General features: G+C 52.6%; 1 protein-coding gene across 5 annotated transcripts in view; it reads left to right on the forward strand.

Annotated features, from left to right (window-relative positions):
- The window catches only part of MLLT1 (MLLT1 super elongation complex subunit), a 130,786-nt gene that overhangs the window by 56,299 nt on the left and 49,774 nt on the right, over positions 1 to 24,713 (forward strand). For 3 of the 5 annotated variants that reach the window (XM_067033006.1, XM_067033009.1, XM_067033008.1), the window contains one exon: positions 19,926 to 20,106. In XM_067033006.1, the coding sequence (XP_066889107.1) occupies positions 19,926 to 20,106 (181 nt within the window). Of the gene's footprint in view, positions 1 to 9,981; positions 10,045 to 19,925; positions 20,107 to 24,713 lie in introns of those variants that run through there. The other 2 variants (XM_059063282.2, XM_059063284.2) reach the window with 1 other exon arrangement.

Raw genomic sequence — 24,713 nt, forward strand, 5'->3', positions numbered from 1 at the left:
TTCCAAGAACTGGGCAAGACCATGACGGACAGACGGAATGGCAGGTGTGCAACTCCTGGGGTAGGAATGAAGTGGAACAGCAGAAAGGGAGCTGTGGTTGGAGCTGAGTAAATGAGAGAGAGCTCAGAGTGAGAGGTTCTTAACCTAGGGGGTCCGGGGTGGATTTCGTATCCATGAACCACTTGACGTTCTCTGCAGAAGATGGGTTTCTGGGCATGTTATCTAAGCCCCTGGACCTCATCACTCCAAAAGGAGAAGAAGGAAGACCATCTGGCCTGCTGGAGAGATGGGGGGCATTGGAAGGAGAGGGGCCCCTCATATTTACATGTCCATGTCACACAGCATGGAACCTAATCACCCTCGACTCCCCTCCAGACAGACAAGAATAGTCTCATTTTATAGATGTGGCTCAGAGAGGGCAAGCAACTTGCCCAGGCCCCCACAGCCTGGACTTGAACCAGGACGGTCCCTCCCCCAAATTCCTTGCTCCACAGTGAGTCAGAAGAAAGACTGTATTTGGATCTCAGGTCTCCTGCTTCTGGGTCTTTCTGACTTTCTTGTTCTAGAAACCACAAGTTCTTCACCTATGGCCTCAGGATGGATTGTGGTGGGAGAAGGGGGTGGAGATGGTGGGAATTTCGACAGACTTGTGAATTGTCTGCAAAATGTTGTGTCCTGGTGTTTCTGGTGGGGAGAGCAGCTGTGCTTCCATGATATTCTCTAAAGGGCATCTGACACTCTGATAGTTAAGAATCTCAATTCAAAATCTTCTGGGGGCAGGCAGATAGAAAAGCATCCGCTTCCTACTCCTCTTGCCTCTCTCCCTAGCCATGATTTGTCCTCAGCTTCTGTCTCCTGGCCCCTGCTGACCCCTCCTTACAGCCTCCTCTTGGGGCATGGAGGCAGTGGGTAGGTAGGAAGGAGGCCTAGGTACTCATCCAGAGTGTAAGTCCCAGTCGCCATCATGGTGGACTCTGGGTGGCAAAGGACAAAATGTTCAACTCTAGCTGGCTGGAATGACAAAAGGTTAATCGGCATATATACCTTTGAAGTTAGCCTGCTGCAGGCATGGCTGGATCTAGGCTTCAAATTATGTCACCAGGGCCAGGTTCCCTCCATCCCTCTGGTCTGCCTCATGGGTAGGAGGTGGCTGCCAGCAGCACGAGACTTCTAGCCTTCCAAGGAGAAAAGTATACACCAAAGCTCCAAGAGCACGTGAAAAGATGCTCGACATCATTAATCATTAGGGAAATGCAAATCAAAACCACAGATATCACTTCACACCCACTAAGTTGGCCATAATATTTTTTTTTTTTTTTTTTTTTTTTGTGGTATGCGGGCCTCTCACTATTGTGGCCTCTCCCGTTGCGGAGCACAGGCTCCGGACGCGCAGGCTCAGCGGCCATGGCTCACGGGCCCAGCCGCTCCGCGGCATGTGGGATCTTCCCGGACCGGGGCACGAACCCGTGTCTCCTGCATCGGCAGGCGGATTCTCAACCACTGCGCCACCAGGGAAGCCCCTTAATATTTTTTAAAGGCAGTAGATAAGTGCTGATGAGAACATGGAGAAGTTGGAACCCTTGTGATTTGCTGGTAGGAATGTGAAATGGTACCGCTGTGGTGGAAAAGAGTTTACTGGTTCCTTAACAAGTTAAACATAGAATCACCATGTGATCCATCAGTTCCACTCCTAGACATAGACCCCAAAGAATTGAAAACAGGTATTCAAACAAATATGCATACAGAAGTGTTCACAGCAGCACTGTTGATAAGAACCCACAGGTGGAAACAACCTAGATGTCCATCGATGGATAAACAAAAGTGGTGCATCCATACGATGGAATATTATTCCTCCTTAACAAGGAATGACGTTCTGACACAGGATACAATACGGAGGAAGCCTGAAAATATCACACTCAGTGAAAATCCAGACACTAAAGGCACATATTCTACGATTTCACTTATATGAAATGTCTAGAACAGGCAAATCCAGAAGGGCGATAGCAGATTAGTGGTTGCTGGGGGCTGAGAGGAGGGAATGGGGAGTGACTACTAATGGGTATAGGGTTTCCTTTTGGGGTGAAGAATATGTCTTGGAAAACTAGATAGAAGTGATGGTTACGCAACACTGGGAAGGTTCTAGAAGCCCCTGAATCATACGCTTTACTATGGTTCATGGTTAGTTTGACGTTATGTGAATTTTACCTCAATTAAAATTTAAGAAAGCTCCCAGAGTCACTCTTGGCTGGTGTCAGGTCATGCCCTCTCCCACCCGCCTCTACCGATCCCAGCAGCGAGAAGGATGCAGCCCTCTGAGTGGCCAGACTTGGGCATGTGCTTCCTCTGTGGGGGGTGGGGAGCCTCACTCTGACTATGAGTCTGATTGGGGATAAGAGGGACCAAGTGGGGGTCGAAGTCCTCTCTGAAGCTTTGTGCCTGTCATGAGTTGGCATCCTCCCAGAAGGGCTGCCATCTAAAAGTCCACACAAAGGTGACTTACAGGCTCATACTGGAGGGAGCCCTCAGATCAGGGACTGTTGCCAGAAAATTAAAAAAGGGAGAATGATGCCAGGAGGGAGGAAATTGCAAATGTCCGGTGTAGTGTCCTTTTCTGGGGAAATGCCTTGTTGCACGTAGTTTTGGTCTGCTCCCAAACCATGCTTGGCTCCCCACCGCCTATGGGATAAGAGACAAGTGCCTCAGTGTGACATTCAAGCTCTGCTCTGAGTTGAAGGTAATCTGGGGTAGGTCTCCAACACCCCACTAGGCTCTGCTCCAGCTTGGTCTTATTCGATACCGCCGTGAGTGGGTGTGTGTACATTTGTGGCTGGCAGGAAACGGGAAGGTGCAGGAAACGTGCTGAAGGCCAGAAAGAGGGTTCCAAAAAAAGTCTTAGAGGGCTGAACCATCTACAAGGTGAAAGGTAGGGGAATTAATACCAAGTCCTCCCTTTGGGTGCAAATAAACTGCACCACTAGAGGGCGATAGAAACCTAATATAGCAGTTCAGTTACAGACCGGAAGCTAGACTCCCCAGGTCCAAAATGTTTCTTTCTAGCTGTGGGACTTGTGCCTGGATTTCACTGTTTGTAACATCGGGATAACATGTATCAATCATGCATTCTGCCAAATGCTCAAATTACTATTTGCTTTTTGTTTCTTAAGATCTACTCCCTTGGCTCACACTGATGTATTTAAACAGGAAACATTGGGTCACTTCCAGAAGTCATTTGTCATAGATCAAAAATAACCATAAAACTAGATACAGTAACAACAAAAAGTGTTATTAACTGCAGCTCAGTGCTTCTTTTTATTTTTTGCCTGCGTTGGGTCTTCCTTGCTGCGCGTGGGCTTTTTCTCTAGTTGTGGCCAGCGGGGGCTACTCTTCATCGCGGTGCGTGGGCTTCTCATTGCGGTGGCTTCTCTTGTTGCTGAGCACAGGCTCTAGGCACGCGGGCTTCAGTAGTTGCAGCACGTGGGCTCAGTAGTTGTGGCACTTGGGCCCTAGAGTGCGTGGGCTTCAGTAGTTGTGGCACTTGGGCCCTAGAGTGCGTGGGCTTCAGTAGTTGTGGCACTTGGGCCCTAGAGTGCGTGGGCTTCAGTAGTTGTGGCACTTGGGCCCTAGAGTGCGTGGGCTTCAGTAGTTGTGGCACGTGGCCTTAGTTGCTCCACAGCATGTGGGATCTTCCCGGACCAGGGCTCAAACCCGTGTCCCCTGCACTGGCAGGTGGATTCTTAACCACTGCACCACCAGGGAAGTCCCATTAACTGCAGTTCAGTGATTCTTAACCCAGTCTGCACATGAGAATCCCCAGCTGATTTTAAAAAAATTTTTATCGAATTATAGTTGATTTGCAATGTTGTGTTAATTTCTGCTGTACAGCAAAGTGATTCAGTTATACATATATATACATTCTTTTAAAAGTTCTTTTCCACAATGGTTTATAACAGGATGTTGAATACAGTCCCCTGTGCCATATAGTAGGACCGTGTTGTTTACCCAGCTGATTTTAAAGAAATGTCAGGGGCAGGGTGGAGATACAGATAACAAACCAGTGGTTTCCAGAGGGAAGAGGGGTGGTGGGAGGGCCACAATAGGTGAAGGGCATAAAGAGGTACAAACTACTAGGTATAAAAAAAAAAGTTACAAGGATGTAACGTATAACACAGAGAATATAGCCAATATTTTGTCATAACCTTATATGAAGTATAATCTATAAAAATATTGAATCACTATGTTTACATCTGAAACTAATATAATATTGTAAGTCAACTATATCCCAATTTAAAGTCTATGCTCCAGACTGATGAAACCAGAATCTCTGAAGGTGGGCCTCGGGCACTGGTATTTTTTTTTTTTTTTTTTTTTTTTGCGGTACGCGGGCCTCTCACTGTCGTGGCCTCTCCCGTTGCGGAGCACAGGCTCCGGACGCACAGGCTCAGCGGCCATGGCTCACGGGCCCAGCCTCTCCGCGGCATGTGGGATCTTCCCGGACCGGGGCACGAACCCATATCCCCTGCATCAGCAGGCGGATTCTCAACCACTGCGCCACCAGGGAAGCCCTCAGGCACTGGTATTTTTTGAAGCTCCTCGAGAGACATCGATGAACAGGCAGGGCCCTATACCAAGTAAGTCACCTGTCCCAGGGTCTGAACTCTTGGTCTGTTCTCTTGTCATTAGGAAGATAAGAGGGTGCCAGAGAGGAATTTAAGAGATGTGAACACCAAGCCAAGACTTTCTTCTTGAAGGAATTAGAAAGACTAGAAGAGAAATCATCAGGAACTAACCTTCTCACGATGTGATTCACTATTATTTCATGTCATGCAACAGGCATTTTTTTTGAGCAGCTACTATGTACCAGGCAGTGCGTTCAGTGTAGAGACAGAGTGAGCAACGGGGAGATAGGGGAGGTCTGTGCCTCCCTGGCCCCTTCATCTGTGACCTTGTAGATATTTATACAGGCTTTGGGCTTTATTTAACAGCAAATTAAATAAACTTTATCACTATCATCTATAATTAACCAGGACCTGGTCTTCAGATATTGGAGTTAATAACTGTGGAAGATGGTATATTTTCCAGAATGGCTGCAACCACATCTCCCATTCCACATGTTCTTCTTACAATGTGACCTTTACGCTCCTCTGTGAAGGAGCCCTTGAATGTGGGTGGGCTTAGTCTATGGTGGCAGTGACTCCATGTGACTTCTGAAGCTAGATCATCCAAGGCAATGCAGCTATCTCCTGATTTTCTTGGGACACTCACTCTTGGAACCCAGCCACCATGCTGTGAGGAAGCCCAAGCCACCCTGTGGAGGAGCCCACATGGTGAAGAATCAATAGCTGGCACCAACTTGCTGGTGTGGTGAGTGAGCTGTGTTGGAGAGCTTCTTCGGCCTCAGTAAGTTCACATCATGAGGGGCACAGAGAAGCCGTTTCTGCCAAGTCCTGCCTGAATTGCAGATGCTTGTAACATCGGGATAACGTGTATCAATCATGCATTCTGCCAAATGCTCAAACTACCATTTGCTTTATGTTCTTCTTTAAATCTGCTCCCTTTGTTCATACTGAAGTAAATAGGAAACATTGTGTCACTTCCAGAAGTCATTTGCCATGGATCAAAAATAACCACAAAACTAGATACAGTAACAACAAAAAGTGTTATTAACTTCAGCTCAGTGATTCTCAACCCAGTCTGCACATGAGAATCCCCAGCTGAACTTTAAAAAGGGGGAAGGGGGAGGTGGCCCTTTCTTACTCCAGACTAATGAAACCAGAATCTCTGAAGGTCCAACAACTGGGTCCCAACAATAAGTGATTAGCGTTGTTCTAAGTCACTCAGTTTAGGGTGATTTGTTATACAGCAAATGACGATCAGAGCAATATTGTGCACAATGCCACCTTCTAACTTACTATCTAAACATTCTTCATTCCTCCGAAAGAAATCGGAATTCACCTTCCATGCAATTCAAGTCTCAGTTTCAATCTCCTCCCCACCCCCCACCCCCCACCACCAGGAAGTCTTCCCTGATATCCTTATTCAGCAAACGTGTACAGATGCTCTTGTGAGGGAGGCTGTTAGTAGGCACTAAGTTAAGACACAGGGTGGCAGATATGTAGCTCTGGACTCTCGGTGGGTCCCTGGCTCTGACATATACTCAGCATGGGACTTTGGGTAACTCACCTCCTCTGAGCCTCAGTTTCCTCACCTGTGAAATGGGGGCAATGACACCTACCTCTTACAATTGTCAGGATGAAATGAGTTTAAGATTCATCCACTGGAGTTTGTGTACAGCAGGTGTTGGCTAGGACATGGCCATACTAATGACAAAATGGAGCAGCCCTCTGTTTACCTCCAGAGGAAGGAAAAGAGTGGTTCAATTTTAGGCAAAGGATGCATTTTTAACATTTTTACTTTTTATTATAGAAATGTCCTACATGCAGAAAAGTATAGAGACCAGTTTAATGAAATCCCATATGCCCATCACTTAGATTGAACAATTCTTAACATTTGCCATATTTGCATTGTCTAGTTTTTAAATTAATGTTATTTTAAAGGCGATTAGCCTGGTGGCATTTCACCCCTATGCAGCTTTTAAAAATAAGGACATTTTCCTACACAACCATAATTCCATGATCACACCTAACAAAATACAAGTTTAAAAATAATCCAATATAATTCAAGTTCAAATGTCCCCAGTTGACACAGCTGGTTTGTTCAAAGCCAAGATCCAATGAAGTACCCAACATTGCACTTGGTTATGACACCATCTCTTTGACCTCTGGGCGGTCCTCATTTCTTTCCTTCCATCCTGTTGACTCCAGAAAGCCAGGCTGTTGAGAGTTCCACCTTCTGGATTTGTCTGGTTGCTTCTCATGGTGTCATCTGCCATGTGCCTCTGTCCTTTGTGTTTCTTCTGTAAACCAGAACTAGAGGTGTGATTCAAGTTAAACTTTTGGGGCATGAACACTCTTTTGGTGCTGTGTATTTCCCATTGCACCTAGTAGGAACTTGTCATCTACGTGTCCCATTTGCTCTGCTGCTAAAAGTCACTGAACAAAGGTGCAACGGTATGATGCTTGCATTGGAAAGTTATTTTTTCCCTCTTTGCATCTAGTAGGCCATCTATGAGGAGATCACTGGTGGACACGATACTATCCAGTCTCCCATGAACCTTTCAGTTAATCGTTTTAGCATCCATTGACGACTCTTGTCTGCGATGATTCGTTCATTAGGGGTTTCAAAACTGTGATTTTTCTGTCATCCTTTTAACATTATTTGTTGGCATTTTTCTGCAAAAAGGGCTTTCTTCCCTCATCGACTGAAGCTGGTTTCATGCTGTAAAGGCTTGGTAAGTGAGGAGTTCATACAATTCGTCACCTTTGAAGGTGACAAATGTGCTTTGTTGTTTTAATATCACTATGGACTCATGTGTATTTGTATGTTCACAGAGTTAAATGGTCCTTTTTTTATTGTGGTAAAAACATATACAACATAACATTTGCCATTTTCACCGTTTTTAAGTGCACAGTTTTGTGGTATTAAGTACATTCTTATTGTTGTGCAACCATCCCCACCATCCGTCTCCAGAACTTTCTCATCTTCCCAAACCGAAACTCTGTCCCCATGAAACACTGACTCCCCAGCCCCTCCCCCAGCCCCCGGCCCCCACCATCTACTTCCTGTCTCTGTGGATCTGACTCCTCTGGGGACCTGCTGCGAGTGGAATCAGACAGTATTTGTCCTTTTGTGTCTGGTTTATTTCTCTGAACATCATGTCCTCAAGGTTCATCCATGTTGTAGCAGGTGTCAGAATCTCCTTCCTTTTTGAGGCTGAATAATATTCCATTGTATGGATGGACCACATTTTGTTTGTCTGTTCATTCATTGATGGGCACTTGGGTTGTTTCCCCATTATGCTTTCTAATGCTCAAAAAGTTATACCTGATCTAGTCGGAGCTCCAGGGAGGTAGTTGGTCTTTTGTTGTTTTTTTTTTTTTTTTGCGGTACACGGGCCTCTCACTGTCGTGGCCTCTCCCGCTGTGGAGCTCAGGCTCCGGATGCGCAGGCTCAGCGGCCATGGCTCACGGGCCCAGCCGCTCCGCGGCATGTGGGATCTTCCCGGACCGGGCCACGAACCCGTGCCCCCTGCATCGGCAGGCGGACTCTCAACCACTGCGCCACCAGGGAAACCCAAGGGAGGTAGTTTTGAAAACCCGCAACAATTCAGAATCTAATCTAAGGATAATTTCCAGATGAGTAAGAGGGAGGAGGCTGAGTTCCTGAAGCTTTTCTTTGCAACAACTGTAGCTTAAAGGTTCTTCACTGCATGCTTCCTACAGAGACAAATTGCTGCACCACCCCACCCCCAGCTGGCCACACACCCAGTTTCTGATTCCATAAATCAAGAGAAACCAGAAATTGCATTTCTAACAAAGTCCCGGAGATGCTGAACCTCTTGGTTCAAGGACCACTTAGAACCACTGATCCACTTACATCCAGTTACAGGATTAAAAAAAAAAAAAAAAATTAAAGTTGTACTCCCATTAAAGTTGCTGCTGGACTTCCCTGGCAGAGCAGTGGTTAAGACTCTGCACTTCCACTGCCGGCAGCATGTGCTCGGAGAACTAAGATTCCACATGCCACGGCGCGGCCACAGAAAAACAAAACAAAACAAAAACAATAAATAAACAAAATAGATGGTGATTGGGTATAATTATGAAGAATATCTAAAAAAAAAAGTTGTTGCTTGTTTTCTCAGCATGACCTCCACCCTCCCCTCTCCCCCCACGAACCAGCTCGCCCTGCCCTAGATTAAAAAGTACGGTGTTACTATGTATTATGACAGTGATCTGGCCCTCTTTAGAGTTTTTGTTTGGACTTAACTTCTATCCCAAAATAACTGATTTTCCGGCGCTGCTCTTCAGCGCAAAGCACAGGCCACACCACCTAATGAATACTTGCCTGACACTTAAGTGAGAAGTGGAGGGGGGCAAAAAGCCAAACAAACAAAAAACCTTGATTTCTATTTATAAGAAGGGATTTAAAATAACTGCACAAGGGACCCCAAATTGCAGGTAGAAGGCCTAAGGTCCAAGAGACAAGTGGCTTACAGGATCCTGAAAAAGATGGGGCAATATGTTTACGTTCGATATAAACAGTTTACAAGTCGCGGTATATTATCATGGGTAAATTAAAAAACGGCTTTTGGAGGGATTAGCATGATAAATCTCGTGGATACAACGAGAACTTCTCGGTTATGTCAATGCAGTAGATTTTAGATTTGTATCATTCAGATTACCACGTACTAGCATCACACCGTGATGGTCCCCATTCTACAGACGCAAACTGAGATTCAGGGTAAGAAGGGAGTTGACCATGATACAGATCCAGGATTGGAAAATTAATCTGCAGTTCCAGAGCCCAGGTCTCATTCCATCACACAGCAGCAACACGTGGCCAGGAAACAAAAGTGTCCCTGGGGATTCCTCCCTACCGGGGAGGTTCGGGCCCCGGGGAGGCTCAGCCCGAGGAAGCTCGGGTCACTGGGCAGCGCCCCCTGCGGGCCACAGTGCGCAGGCGCGGCGCTCCCGTCCCGCCTCTGCCCCCGCCCCCCTCCACGTGCGGCGCACACCTCGCGCTCCCCTCTGCTGGGCTCGCCTCGCGCCTCCCTCCCTCCCTCCTCCCGCCCCTCCGGTCCGGGCCCCCCATTGGCTGCGGTCTTCGTCCCTCTGACCGCAGCCCGGCAGACCCCCGCCAGGCCGGAAGTCCCGCCCCACAAGTCGCCGTCCGCGTCGTCGACTGGCTTAGGCAGCTGTCAGTCCGGGCAGCGGGCCCGAGTCGGCGGCGGGGGCCCGCAGTCGGTGCGCGACCCGGGTTGGCGGTGGTTTCCGGTTCCGCGGGGCTGGCGGGCGGGCGGGCGGCCGGGAGCGGCGGCGGCGGCGCCTGACAGACAATGAGGGCGGCGCGGCGGCGCTGAGTGGCGGCGGCGGCGGCGAGCGACGCGGGGCCCGGGGGCGGGGCGGGGAGCCAGCCATGGACAATCAGGTGAGGAACGGCCGCGCCGCCCCAGCGCAGCCCGCGCCGCCCGCCCGGCCCCCTCCCTCCTTCCCTCCCTCCTTCCCTTACCCGCCCGCCCGGCTGGGCCCGACCCTCCTTGGTCCCGGCCTCCCCGCCCCCGCTCGGCGCCCGCCCGCCCAGCTTTGTGCGCGCCCGCAGCTCCCCCGGCCTTTATGTGGGGCGGGGGCGCCCCTCCCCCATCCGCCACCCCCGCCGGGTCAGAGCGCCTCGGACCCCCCTGGGAACCCCGGTCCCCCGCTGCCCAGAGTCCCCTGGGAAGACCCTTGTAACCCCGGTCTGGCTCAGATCCCCGTGAGACACCCCCGTGATCTCCACTTCAGCCCAGAACGCTCTGGGACGCTCCTCGGGACCCCGGTCTGGCCCACATCCCCCTGGGACGCCCCTTATGACCCCACTCCGACCCAGCGCCCCCTGGGACATCCCTCGGGATCCCGGCACAGTCCTGAGTCCCCCAAGCCCCCCGGGGGCCCCTTAGATTCCTCTGATCCGGCCTGTACCCCCTTTCCTGTCTGAATCCAGGGCCAGTCGGTGTCTCCTGCCCGCTCTGGCCCCTTGGCCATGAATCCTCTCAAACTCCCGGCATTAAACCTTTGCTGGGGTTTGAGTTCCCCACAACTCCTGGGGCCTTGGTCTGCAGCCTCCTCCTTGCTTGAACCTAGGCCCACGCTGACCTCTCTCCCCTCTGGTCCTGCCCCTGCCTCAGCCTGAGCATCTGTTCCTCCTCAAACCCTGGCAGGGTCCCGGGTCTTCTCCCACCAGGACCCAGGCCTGCATTGAGCGGCCCCCTTTTTTGGACCTGGGCTTTCTTCTTCAGATGACTGTGACCCACCCTGTTGCTCAGCCCCTCTACCTTCAGGCCCTGATCACTCTCCCTTGGACCGCAGGGCCCCAAGGGTCTGTCTCTTCACCTTCAGACCCTCTTTGACCAGGTCCAGGGACCATTTCTGCTCGGACCTGGAGCCTCCACGCCCTTCAGACACCAGATGCCTCACTCCCCTCAGTTCGGGCCCTCTTTGGCCCCGTGACTCTGATTTACGCTTCCCCACGTTGTCCCCCAGTCCAGGTCTCCTCTTTCCGGTTCCTCTAACCATAGTCGTCCTCCCTGCAGAGACCTGCAGTCTCTCCTGAACCCATGTGTCTCCTTAACGTTCAGGGTCGCCCACTTCCTCCCAGCATCCCTTAGTCTGATGCCGTGACTTTGACCCACTACCCTCTCCCCCTAGCACACCCCATTTTCCCTGCCTTCCCCAGCATCTTGGAGCCGCCACCGAGAACCTTGCTGCAAACCTAGGGTGTTCCCCAGCCTCCCTAAACTCTCCCCACGGCCCCTTTCCCTTCTATCTGGAAACGTTAAGCCAGTCCTGGCGGACCCAAGGGTGTTCTCCTCTTCAGTACCCAAGCCCAGGACCATTGCAACCCCTGACATAGGATCATTTATTTCTTCACCCTCCCCTGCTGCCCCTGCCTTCCAGGGGCTTGAAGCCAGGAGAGGCAGTGTGGGGCAGTGGGGCTGGCAGCTGAAATCCCCGCCGTTAGTGAGGGCAGGTTGGGGCGTCCTTGGCTGCCGGCGCCACTCAGGCAGCTCTGGCTCATAAGGTGCTGTGTGGCCGTCGGGTTTCAGGGTTGGGGGCCGAGAGACCTCCCCCCCTGCCCATCCCAGCCGCCTGGTGGCCCAGGATCACTGAGGGGGCCTGTGCTTGGGGGCACCCTCTCACCGCGATTTCCTTTCAGCCTTGGTGTTGTACCTCATTCTTGAGAAGTAAGGAATAGTTCATGATAGCTGAATGGGGGGGTTTCTGCAGAGTGGTGTGAGTTCATTTCCCTTGAAGGGATAGAGCTCATTGCCTCCGATCTGTATTGAGTTAAGAAACAAAACAAAATAAACCTTCAGTGTCCACTTTCAAGGAAGCTGGCCCCTGGGGAAGTCTTGCTGGGCACCCCGTGGGCATAGAGCATGGCTCGCGCACCTCACCCCACCCGCCGGGCCCCCCGAGGAGACGTCTCAGGCCCAGGCGTGTCCATTCCTCTTGTGATATGTGGCGCCTTGGCTGGTTGGGCGGCTGTCATCTGTGTGAGCGGAGCGGTGACAGAGGGAGAGAGTGGTCCTGCTGGGGGTGTGGGGGACAGGCGAGCACCTTGGGCCAAAGAGGGGGCCCCACAGCCACCCAGCGCGGCGGCAGTCAGCACTCGGTGGCTGTTTAAACTTAAAAGTGCCAGAACGGGAAAGTCAGTTCCTCAGTGGCTCCACCCACATCTTAAGTGCCCAGGGACCACCACTCCTGAGGTGCCGGCCACCTCACTGGGCAGCACAGAGAGGCGACCTTTCCATCAGGGCAGAAGGTTCCACTCGACAGCGCTGGTCTGGATCCTTGCACACACAGAGGAGAGCTGGAGCCACCCCGGAGTCTGACTCTCGGTCCCTGGCTGTGTTCTCATGCAAATTTGGGAGAGGCCCGGGAGCTCTATCCCTTCCTTAGGGGGCAGCAGCCCCTGGGGAGGCAGGAGGGAAGGGGCGGGGGAAACGCTGTGAATCCAGCAGAGTCGGCCTTCTCTCTCTCCCCCATGATGCGCCAAACCTGTGAATGCCTCAGTGTGATGGGAAACAACGGGGTTTCCCCGCCCCCCGCCCCCAGGACCGCTTGCTCTGGGAGACTTTGGTTCTCTTGACCTTCCTGTTGTACTCTCCAGAACTTTAAGGCCCAGCTGAGAAGGGGGATTCTGCATTTGGCTCTGGCTCCCAGGAAAATGTCATTCTGGTACCCTTTGCCTTGATCACACTCCCACCTGTTTGATCCCTTGACCTGTAGCCTGTACTTACATGTCTGTCGTCTGTGGGATTTGTATTTTTTTAGGGGAGACGTGGTGATGTATCTGGGGGGGGCAGGTCTTTGCTCACGCAGGGGTCATGGTTGGGAGCCATGTGATTTATCTCCAAGGATGGTGGGGAAGGAATGGGCATGGTTACAGACTGAGCAGATGCTGAAAAGATGGAAAGGAGGCTGGGAAGGGAGCCTCGGGGGGCGGGGGGTTGCCTAGGGAGCTAGAAGTGGTATCAGCGTCTGGGGAGTCCTGTTCCCCAAAGGACCAAGGAGTCCTCCCTTCACAAAAGCATTGGGCCTGGCTGCGAGGTGGGCGGCCGACCCGCTGAGCCACATGGTTGAACTGATGCTGACTCTTCATCTCCTAAGTTTGGATTTGGGAACGGCTGCCTGTGACCATACTCTGCTGTTGCATAAGGGAGGTTTGTTTCTCACGGGGATGGCCCGTTTCATGGATGTGCAAACGCAGGCCCAGGACAGCCCTGCAAGGAGACGAGGCCTGGTGGGATGCTTAGGGGGCGCTCGCTCTTCCCCCAGACCTTGCACAGAGAACCTCAGGACTGTGCAGAGTGCTAATGAGAGGGTGATGGGGTCCTCCCCCACCTGGCTCTGAAGCTGTCACCCAGCAGGTCGATGCCAGGTTTTAAAGTTGTGAAGCATGTTGTAAAGTGCTTGAGAGCGGGGACCAGGGTCCTGCTCCCCTTTGTGTCCCTCGTAGTTTGTAATGCGAAGATTTGCAGTTAGCTTCGTCAACTGTTGGTTAAATAAAAGTGACTAGGAATCACTGCCTTTGTCACCAGGCCCACCTGGCCTGGTGACAGATGCCTTTATTGGGCTTGTTTGTGTTCAAAATCTCCCAAGACTGCTCCCTGGAGAACTCTGGGGATGGCCAATGCATCATCTACATGTCTGTGTGCGTTTCCTACATAATTTAGTGCATATGCTGTCCCAGGCCTCCCTGGTGGGCTGGTAGCGGTGAGGCTTCCCAGCAGCCTGACAGCCCTAAAGATTGTGGGTGTATCTGCACATCCTCATGGTCTGCACACTTACCTTAGAGAGTTTCCAGAGGCACATTCATTGAGCCCCTTCTTGTCCCTTTGTCATTAACCTGGTGCCCTGGGTCAGAGAAATGAGGCCGGACAGAGCCCTAAGAGACTGCAGGGGCAGCCACCAACCCCCGTGGGCCAGCCGTTAGAGGACCAGGGCCTCCTGCGGCTGTCGTGAGAGGTCCCAGCCTCCGGGCAGGCAGTCTCCACTTGAGAGGATTGTCTCAGAGGGATTGCTGTCCTCTGCCTGTCTTGTGCTCTGATTCGGTGGCTTCTCCCTGGAGCCCCCCGCTGGGTCTAGAGGGAGAAAGTTCTGTGAAAAGCGCTTTCTTTGGGCTTGTGTGGCCGCTGCTCTGTGGGCCCAGCCCCTGTCCCCCTTTGTGGGTGTGTGGACCACGTTGCCAGTGACCCTGCTGGGTGTCATCAGACTTGGCAAAATCGTCCCAGGCTGATGAGGGAAAAGACCCCTGGGTGCTTCCTCCTCCTGGGAGGGGAGGGGATTGCGCATCTGAGGGAATTAGCTGCAGTAGCCGGACTGCAGGCGTAATTAGGCCACTTGGTAAAACGGGAATTCCTGGGGCAGGGGTATGGGGGGCGGCGGGGGGATGTGGTAAAGAGAATTCCCACCAGAAGATCTGGGGAAATCTTACAGATACACTTGTTGAAGACCTGTCTCCTGGGGCCAGGCTGAGGGGCAGGGTTCGAGGGATGCGGGAAGGATCTGGGGAAGTGAGGGCTGTGAGGCCGGGGGGGCTGTTGACACCAGGCTGGCTCTCTCTCTGCTGGGTGGGGCCTCCCCATCCACACCTGCAGGGATCTGTGCTGACTGATCCGTCTGCCTGGCTCGCAGGACTTAGGATTCTGGCCCTTGGGTTCCAAGTGCCCGCCGCCAGTTGGCCTGGAGCGAGGGCAGTGCCCAGCGGAGGCCCTCAGCCCAAGCTTAACTGTCCCTAGATGGCCCTGGGAGCCCTCGTGCCGCTCCATCTCATCTCAGGGCTTAGGGATGATGTCCCAGAGGTAGAACAGTTAACCCTTCCTGGGGCAGGCCTGGAAAGTGCCCCTTTGTTCTGGGCTTTTGTGGGGGCAGTGGGTGGCGAAGTGGCCCCCAAGATGCTGGGACGTGGCAGTGACCAAGGCCGGGCCCTTCCTCTGGAGGCTCTGCGAGGGGCCTCCCAGCAGCCGCGGGGCAGGTGAGGGGTGTCACTCCAGACAGCGTGGGCTTTTTAAAATTTTTTAGTTTTCCTTTTTTCTTTTTTTGGGCTGCATTGGGTCTTCGTTGTTGCACACGGGCTTTTCTCTAGTTGTGGTGAGCAGGGGGGCTACTCTTTGTTGCGGTGCGGGGGCTTCTCATTGCGGGGGCTTCTCTCGTTGCGGAGCACGGGCTGTAGGTGCGTGGGTTTCAATAGTTGTGGCACATGGGCTCGGCAGTTGTGGCTCGGGCTCTAGAGCCCAGGCTCAGTAGTTGTGACACGCTGGCTTAGTTGCTGCGTGGCACGTGGGATCCTCCGGGACCAGGGCTTGAACCCGTGTCCCCTGCATTGGCAGGTGGATTCTTAACCACTGTGCCACCGGGGAAGTCCAGCTCGGGCTTATTAATCCAGCCAGCAGCGAGCCTCTCCAGCAGGCGCCCTTCCTGGAGAAGCAGCTGACTGATCTGCTTCAGTTCTCCAGTTCTGCTGGACGGGGAAGGAGTCCAGGTGGAGTAAGGAAGGAGGGGGCAGAGCCCGCAGAGGTGGAATTGTCGGAGGTGGAATTATCGTGACTCGCCGAGTCGGAGTAGTTGGCCAGGGCTCAGCTTTGCTTGCCTCCGCTTCAGTGTAGCTTGAGTGTCCTACAGAATCAATGGTTTCTTTTCTAATATAGTGTCCCCAAATCTGTGATATTCCACCATCTTTACTTCTTAGAAGATTCCAGCATTCAGGGGAGACTTCTCCTGGGTGCACCGGTGTATGCAGTCATTGGCACCTGGGGTCTGGGGGTGTTGGGGCTGAGCTGGCGCCAGCCCCTGAGGCAGAGATGCCGCCTGGGCGGAGCTTTGGGCACGGCCCGCCGGCTGCAAAGATTACCCATCGCGCTTCAGAACCTTCCTGTTTACTTTGGCCTCTAGAGCGTCTTTTTGGCGCTTCCATTTTCCCCCTCGGATGGAACTGTGGTCTTCCCTTCTTTCACAATCACGGCTCTGCTGGGCTTGCTCATGTGCCCTGGGTAGGATCCCCGCGTGATGAGAAACGCCGGGAAGGCAGCTGGGGTCGGAGCTGGGTTGTTAGTCTCCGGATTGGTGAACGGCAGAATCTGAGGGGGCATCTCGTCACCTAGGAGTTATCTCGAAAGTACTGATACCCGAAGCCGGTCACTAGTGTCCTGTTGTCATTGTGATTATGTGGATCTGGTTTCCCATAATCCAGGGATTGTCTCCCGACTCCTCAGTGTGAAAACAGGTCAGAGAGAAAGGCAGAGTTTGTTACACACCCGTAAGGGTATGGGGCGATTATGGCCTATTTGGGATCATGTAAATATTGTTGGGGTTTGTTTATCTTGAACGTTGTCCATAAGCAGCGTTCTGCGGATAGAAGCTTGTGGTTGATTCGAGCATGACTTGTTTATCCAGACGTCCAGGCCTTTTCTCCAGCTGTCAGGGGAGTATTTCCCCCCAAAGTCCCCGTCCCCCCACCCCCGCTCCACCCACCCAGCCTCCATGGGCATCATCACAGCCACCCAGCTGCCCAGGTCGCCTGTCTCTCCTTCTGCATCCGCCCTTGGGTCCTCCCAGTTCTCCTGTTTCAGGCTCCTTTTCCAGCCACTGCCTCTGGTTGCCTCCCAGCGGGCTTGTTGTTGTTGGTCTGTCTGTCCTTTTTTGCCTTCAGCCAAGACTGTACACAGTTGCTGGGGTGCTTTATCACTTAGATGCTGTTTCCTCCAATCTGTCATCTGCGTACGGTTGGCTGTCATTTCTCTAGTGTGGAATCTGAATGCTCCATCCTGATCCCCACCCCTCCCCCCAGTGGACCGGTCCCTGGGGTCTCTGCTCTTTTCCCACGCAGCCCCACGGGGACTGTCGTCCTGGGTCGGCAGGGGAGGGGCTTCTGCCCTGTTTTTACAGTTGTCTCGCTAAGTACCCGCTGCCTCCCGCCAGTCCATGCATCAGGACCACCCTGTCCCTATCTGTCACCTTGGCCCTTCCCTCTTGAAACACACCACTTAGAACTCACTGATCTAGGAAGCCTCTCTGTTTTAATCCAGTGTTGATGCCTTGTGCAGCGTGATTCCAGGATAGAGGTTAAAAGGACGGATGGGGGACTTCCCTGGTGGCGCAGTGGCTGAGGGTCCGCCTGCCGATGCAGGGGACACGGGTTCGTGCCCCGGTCCAGGAAGATCCCACATGCCACGGAGCGGCCGGGCCCGCAAGCCGTGGCCGCTGAGCCTGCGCGTCTGGAGCCTGTGCTCCGCAACGGGAGAGGCCACGACAGTGAGAGGTCCGCGTACCGGGGAAAAAAAAAAGGGACAGATGGGATGTGGCCCTGGGGCAGACAGCAGTGAACAGTCAGGAGCCGGGTCCGGATGAAGCGGCACAGCGGAGTTGGTTGTACACAGACTGCTGTGGAGACCAGGGTCTGCTTGGTTTCCAGTGCTGATCTATCAGAAGGGGCTCTGGAGAGTGCTGCTCAAGCAGCACTTGAGCCAGGGCTTAAGGGACAAGTGGAATTCCAATCAGAGAGCAGTGAGTTAGGGCACCCCCGGCTGTGGGCTGGAAGGAGCAGAGGTGGATGGGAGTGGGTGTTCCCGGTATGTTTGGGGATGGCTGGTGTCTGACTGAGCTGGGATGCAGGATGTGTGCGTTTTCCTGTGCTACCTCGGTTCTCAGCCTCTAAGGCCTGGCCAGAACTTAGCAGCAGCTTCTTTGTGTGTGAGCACGTGTGTGTGCGTGCACGGGGGACTGCAGTGCGGGAAACTTGCACGGCTCTGCGACATACTCTCCAATCTTGGGTGAAAGCATGGTAAATGAGGAGGGACTCCCAGACTCGAGGGAGCACAGGTGAGAGATGGGAGGTATGGCGAGGCCTGTGGACTCGATTCTGACCGAGAGCGGCGGGCCCTGGTTACCTGGCAGTGACCGCGCAGCGAGGGGTGGAGGGGTGGGGAGTACGCCGGTGGTGGGTCTGAACGGGGTTTTGGAAGCCAGAGAATAGGCAGGTCCTGGAGGGACTGTGGCCCCAGGGGTGCCTGGGGTCCGGTGGTGAGAAAGAGAGTGCAGAGGGAGGTTTCTGGTCTGGGCCTGGGCTGGTGAACCCGACAGGGGAGTTTCCTTCTGGATGCGTGTGATCCAGGCCACTGGCCCTCTTGTCCCTGGTTATCTCAATACTTAGGAGCAAGTGTCCACTTGGCCTCTGCTTTCTTTGTAACGTTCTTGATTTTGATACTAGGTATTAGGCTGTATCTCTGTGAAGTCCAGAGAAGGTTTTAACAAGCCAGAGTGGATGTGTACAGTGGGTCCCTGTCGGCGGTTTCAGCTGGCCTCGCTGGTGCAAGTTCTGCGAAGGGTCGGGGCTGCTTGCTCTGTGTGTGTGGGGGGGGGGGGTGCGGGGGGGGGGCTGCTTGCTGTGTGTGTGTGTGTGTGTGTGTGTGTGCGTGTGTGTGTGTGTGTGTGTGTGTGGCGGGGTCCGGCACGAGCTGCTTCCTGTCTCAGGCGAATGGCCAACACGTGTGTGAGGAGGGCAGCCTGGCTGCCGAGGCCGCGGGCCCACCTGCACCTGTCCCCAACTGGCTTCACACTTGCCCCCCATTCTCACTGTGAACCTCTGTTCTTTCAAAACAAAGCCAGCGTTTGTGCAGGTGACTCAGGTGACCCCAGGGGTCTCTGTTTTCCAGGAGGCACTCTGTGGGATGACGGAGAATGAAAATGCTTTAATCAAGGATGGCAGGATGGCACACTGGCCAAGGAAGTGGCCTTTGCGTGACACACACACACCTGGGCCTGAATCTCCCTACAACTCAGCCGCCCCGTGTGTGCCACTCAACAGCTCACTCTTGGAGCCTTGGTTGCCTCATTCGTAGAACGAGGTACAGTCTGTCCTCCGGATCCGTGGGTTCTCCATCCACACATTCAGTCAGTTGTGGATCGAAAATATTCGGGAAAACGATTCGCAAAAATGCCAGTAAGCAACCCTTGGATTTGCTGTGCCCCAGCGACTCTTTACATAGTATTTACATGTAGTTACAGCTATTTACCTAGCATTTACATTGTACGAGGTATTATAAGTAACCTAGAGATGATTTAAAGTATGCAGGAGGATATCCGTAGGTTACATGTAAGTGCTAAGCCTTTTTACCTAAGGGACTTGAGTGTCCATGGATTTTGGTATCCTCGGGTCCTGGAAGCAATCCCGCCTGGGCACTGAGGGGCGACTGCAGTGGCACCACGGGTTACACTGTTGTTTTCCAGGAGATCTTGGTGAGGGTTGCTACTCCGGGCAGGGAGCCACTTGCAGTGAGCCAGCGCAAGAGGAGAGCAGGCAAACTGCTAGCAAGATGATGTCTGATCATGGAGACTGCTGAGAAGACAGTGTCATAAATAGCCATGGGGTGGTGGTGGGTGTTTTAAGCTTGGGTGGTCAGGGAGGGCTTCTCTGAGGAGGGACAGTCAAGCCGAGACCCCGGTGACAGGATGGAGCCAGCCATGGGGAGGCCTGGGGGAGAGCATCCCAGGCAGAGGGGACCACAGGTGCCAAGGCCCTGGGGCAGGGTGGGGAGGAGACGCCGGGTCCCCAGTGGGCTTCCGGGGAGAGAAGGCACGTACAGCCGTTACAGGCCCGGTCCACGTGAGCACGTGCAGGCGCTTCCTGCTCCTGTAACTGGCGCCGCCCCTGCCCGGAGCCCCTTCATTTACGAGCTCTGTAGGCCACAGGGGGCAGGGGCGAGGGGACGGCCTGCAGTACCCTGCCCTGGGCTTTGCGTTGACCCTGTGCCTGCCTCTCTCTCCCTCCAGTGCACCGTCCAGGTCAAGTTAGAGCTGGGACATCGTGCCCAACTACGCAAGAAGCCCACCACGGAGGGGTTCACGCATGACTGGATGGTGTTTGTCCGCGGCCCTGAGCAGTGTGAGATCCAGCACTTCGTGGAGAAGGTGGTCTTCCGGCTGCACGACAGCTTCCCCAAGCCCAAGCGTGGTGAGTGTCCCCGCCCTGGCTGCCTGCCCTCTCCCTGGGGAGCAGGTGGCCTACGCCCCGCAGCCATAGAGGGCCTCCACCATCCCTTATGCTTCTCCCTCGGCCGCGGACTTGGCTGTAGGGAAAACCCAGCGGAGGTGGTGACAGCATCTTGTGTCATCACTTAGACTCAGGCTCTGAGAAGCTTCCAGAGAATGTAGCCCTGTGGTTGAGGGTGGGAAGGGCGACTTACACCCCCTGGTGAGTAAGCAGGAAGCTGCTTACCGGGCCCACGTTGGAGGAGAGATGCCCTTTAGAGAGCCCGTGGTATGTGGGGCAAAAGCAGAAAAGGCTTGCCTTCCACCACTGCCTCCTCCCTGGCTTCACCCCTCAGAGCGCCCGGCCATCTGCGAAGTACAGGGTGACATGCGGCCCGGCCGTCTGACGGGGCGGAGAGCCGGGAACTCACCCGGGGCACCCGATCAGAGACCACTTCCTGGGGAATTTGGAGCGAAGTTGGAGGCGATCTTGGGAGCTCTGTGGGGGCGGGCCCTATCTCCTGTTTTTACCATTCGGTGCCCATGTGAAGCCCGGCCCGTCACAGGGCCTCTTGTAAACAGTTCTTGAATGGATGCGTTGATAAAGGAACAAATGACTCTGTGCTCGGAAAGGGCTTCAGGGCTGGGCAAGCCGTTGCTGGCTGCTGCCCCCTCTACCTGCAGTACGTGGGCCAGGGGGCCGGGGGTCACACTGTGATAGCATGGAGCCTCGGGTGGAAGCAGGAGCCCGTCCCGGGGCCCGCTGGGGGCCTGGGCCGGCAAGTGTCTTACTGTCCAGTGGGGAAGTGATGTGTGTTACAGGAGTAGAAACTCCTGGTTCAGAAGGGAAAGCAGCTCGAGATTCTTTTTCTTCTGGATTCTTCCATCAGCTTTTTGCTGTTCCTTTTCCTTCGTTTCTCCTTGCCTGAGTCTTCAGCTTTTCTCCCTTTTTCCGTCTCTGAGCCTCTTGGAGAGAGCCCATCTTGTTCCTGGCAACAGCAGGTATCTGTAAAGCACCTGCTAATAATAATAATAATAATACATGCCACTTATCAGGCATGTCCTGCTCACAAGCTCTTTTCGTTCACCTCGCGACCCTCTTTTACAGATGGGGAAGCAAGCTCAGGGGGCCAGGTAAGCTGCCTGTGCTTTAAAGCAAGGGTCTATGCGCTGTGGGCTGGATATGCCTGTTTTTATTGGCTCTTGGTCACGTCTGTTCATTCTGGGGGAGCCCGTGGTTGCTGTGCCCGGACGCTGAGCGGAAGCCGGGCTGCCCCCTCCTGGCCCAGGTGCCTGCTTTCCCAGACAGCTGCCACTGCAGTTCCTTCACCTCCGCCCTCTCCCGTCTCTCCCTTTCTCTCCGGGAGGGGCCCCAGATGGTGACTCCCATCTACCTTTCAGCTGCTTGTTTCATCTTCCTCTCCTCCGGTCCTTAACCAAGCAGCCGCTAGAGCGGTAACACTCAGAGCGGCCTACGTTTGTCCTGCCCTCGCTCTGTGCTGTGCGACGCGGGGAGCCCCCCAGGATCCCCTCCCATATCTAGATGGGGAAACTGAGGTCCCGAGAGGCCCAGTCACCTATTTGTAGTCACGAGGAAGTGGCACCTTCTCTGAGCTCCCGATGTCTGAAAAATGGGTTTTGAGTGAAGCACACTCTTTTGAAGTGTCATTTTGCAGGCAGAGTTTCAGTAGCTGAATCGTGCATGTTTGCAAAGTCTGTGCAGCCTGTACACAGAGGGCAGCTGTGTCACGTGTATAGAATGGTAAATGCTCACTCGCCATTTGCTTAGTGGTCAGTGAAAAACGGATCAGGTGAAGAAGCCATTGAATTTCTTATAGGGCTCCAGCCTCTGAAATTATACTTTATGTACTTGAAATGTATCTTTTACACCGAAATATGTACCCGTAACAGACCCAGCAGAGATGTGCCAGGTGGGATGTTCCCACCTCCAAACTCATCAGCGGTGGTATCGCCCCAGGGGCAACATTTCTAGGCCTTTCTGGGTCGTGTCCTTCCTTAACACCTTAAAGCAGTAGAAGCAAATTTGCTTTTTATCTCTAGATTTTTCACATTAAAATTTGTTTATTAACTTACTAGTGTGAAGGGTTAGACTTTCTCCTCAGCTTCTCCACCTTTCATCCCCGACAAGTGAAGGGTTTGTGTCCTGCCATATAGTTTGCTGCTGTATCCTAAGTAATACTTAGGTGGTTACTAAGTATTCGTTGAGAGAACGAATGGATTCTTCAATGCTGTCAACTTTGGCCAAGGTCTCCTGACTTTCCGTTTAGGAAGAGAAGGGCAGGAACACCCTGTCTTCCTTGAACCTTATGCCTCTCCTTCTGGGAGCTGCACTTGACTTTGTTAAGGCTGCTCCGTTCCAGGATTAGAGAGTAAGTCTAGAAGTTGGTGGCTGGCAAAGGGCACTGACCATAGTGACTCTCTCCATTGTCGGGCTGGTCGGGGTCCTCTCTGAACTCTGGGCCACTCCAAGGAGAACGCTCAAGGTCATGTCAAGGTCAGATGGGCTCTTCTTATCATCCTTGGTTCAAATTCGGCCCTGTTTACTTCGCTTCATATTTGGCCCTTTGCTTCTCTTCCCATCCTTGCATTGGGTCTTTTTCATCAAAGGTGCTTTGCCTTTTTTCCATCCTCCCCATCATTTCATTTATTCAGTGGAGTTTTTTCCCCTTCGAGATTTTTCATTCTGGTCTCTTCCTCCTCTAATCAGAACTGGCTCCTCTTTAGCCATCAGGCTGGGACTTTCCTTTACTTTTCTCCTGGGGGGATTTACCTAATACCCTTATGTTTTAGTTTGTTTTCCTGTTTTACTGGAGTAATTTCTCAAGAAGTTTCCCAGGAGATTAATTACTGAAGCAATTTCCAAAGAAGGGTATGTGGGGAATAAACTCCTTGACTCCTAGTGTATTTGAAGTGCCCTTTTACTGTTCCCACACTTGAATGGTAGTCTAGTTGGGTGTAACGTTCTAGTTGGAGAATTGCTATCACTTAGATCTTTGAAAGTGTTGCTTCGTTGTTTTCTGAGAAGTCTGATACTATTGGGTTCTTGTTCTGTTGCAGATGACCTGTTTTTTAGTTTTTAGTTTTGTCTTTAGAAGGACTTAAGATGGTTTTTATGACATTGTTTCTGGGGTCTTTTTTGGTTGTGTGTTTGTTCATCATGTTGGACATTTGGTGTCCTTCATTTTATTTTATTTATTATTATTATTTTAAAAAATATTTGTTTATTTATTTGGCTGTGCTGGGTCTTAGTTGCGGCATGCTGGATCTTCGTTGCTGTGCGAGGGGTATTTGTTGCCGCATGTGGGCTCTTTTAGCTGTGGCATGTGGGATCTAGTTCCCTGACCAGGGATTGAACTTGGCCTCCTGCATTGGGAGCGTGGAGTCTTAGCCACTGGGCCGCCAGGGAAGTCCCGGTGTCCTTCATTTTAGCTTCTGTTTCTTTGACAATTTCTTTCCACCTATTTAATTTCTTTTTTCGCATTCTAGGATGCTTATTATATAACTTACCTATGTTTAAGTCTTTTCATCTGTAAAATGGGAACAACTGCATCTGCCTCACAGTGTTGTTGGGAGGATTAAATTAGTTAAATGTATAAAGTGCTGAGAATACTGCCTGGCATACAGTAGGTGCTTTATGAATATTAGCTGCTGTTGACATTTGTTTAATCTGCTGAGTTGGTTTTTGCACCTTTCACCCTTTAAAAAAATGCTTTTTTGCTCTACATTCCGGGAGATCCCATCGATCTTCTTTTCTGGTCTTTCTGTTGAATTAAAAAATTATAAGTACTATATTTGTACTAAGGTCTAAGAGCCCTTTCTTACCCTCTAATTTTCCTTTTTTAAAGTATTTTGTTTTCATTTGTTGAGCAAGTCTTGCATCTGAGGGCATTGACTCTAGGTTTTGGGTTTTGTTTTCCTTTTCCCAAGTTCTCTTGTGGTCCCCAAAGTATTCCTGTTTCTTTGGCCTCTTTCCTCCAAGTGGGAACTCTTACTGAGTGCTCTGTTTAGGGCAGGATGGGTTCGCTTTACCAGCGGCTTCTGGTTAGGGACGTGGGTCCCCCCAGTTTCCTGACTGAGAAGGGCCGGCCTCGGGGGGTGGGGTGGGAGAAGGTTGCAGGAGGGATCCCCAGGGCCGCTGTTCCAATCACAGCTGCTGTTTGGCTTTTTTTTTTTTTTTTTTTTTTTTAATAACTGCTTTACTGAGGTGTGAGTCACACATGATAAAATTCACCCGTAATGTGTATGATCCACGTGTCTAGTGTGTTCATACGGTGGCTCAACCATCACCTCTCTCATTCCAGAACGTTTTCATCACCCCAAGAAAAACCCCTAGCCACCCCGCTCCCCCTCCCCGCCCTCCGCTGCGCCTGTGGACACCCCAGCCCAGGCCTCCTGGGGCTCAGGTCCCCCCTGCAGCGCCCGTGCCATGTCCCCGGCTGTAGCTTCCTCTTCCTGTTTCCTTGCCCGGCATGCTCTCACCCACTTTCTGCCTTCCAGAAACTTCTTGACTGCTCACATCGCCTCCCTCCCCATTACTCTCCCGGCATTATTTGGTTTCCTACTGGCCTC

The sequence above is a fragment of the Kogia breviceps genome, chromosome 4 (assembly GCF_026419965.1).
Source record: "Kogia breviceps isolate mKogBre1 chromosome 4, mKogBre1 haplotype 1, whole genome shotgun sequence".
NCBI classification, from domain to species: Eukaryota; Metazoa; Chordata; class Mammalia; order Artiodactyla; family Physeteridae; genus Kogia; species Kogia breviceps.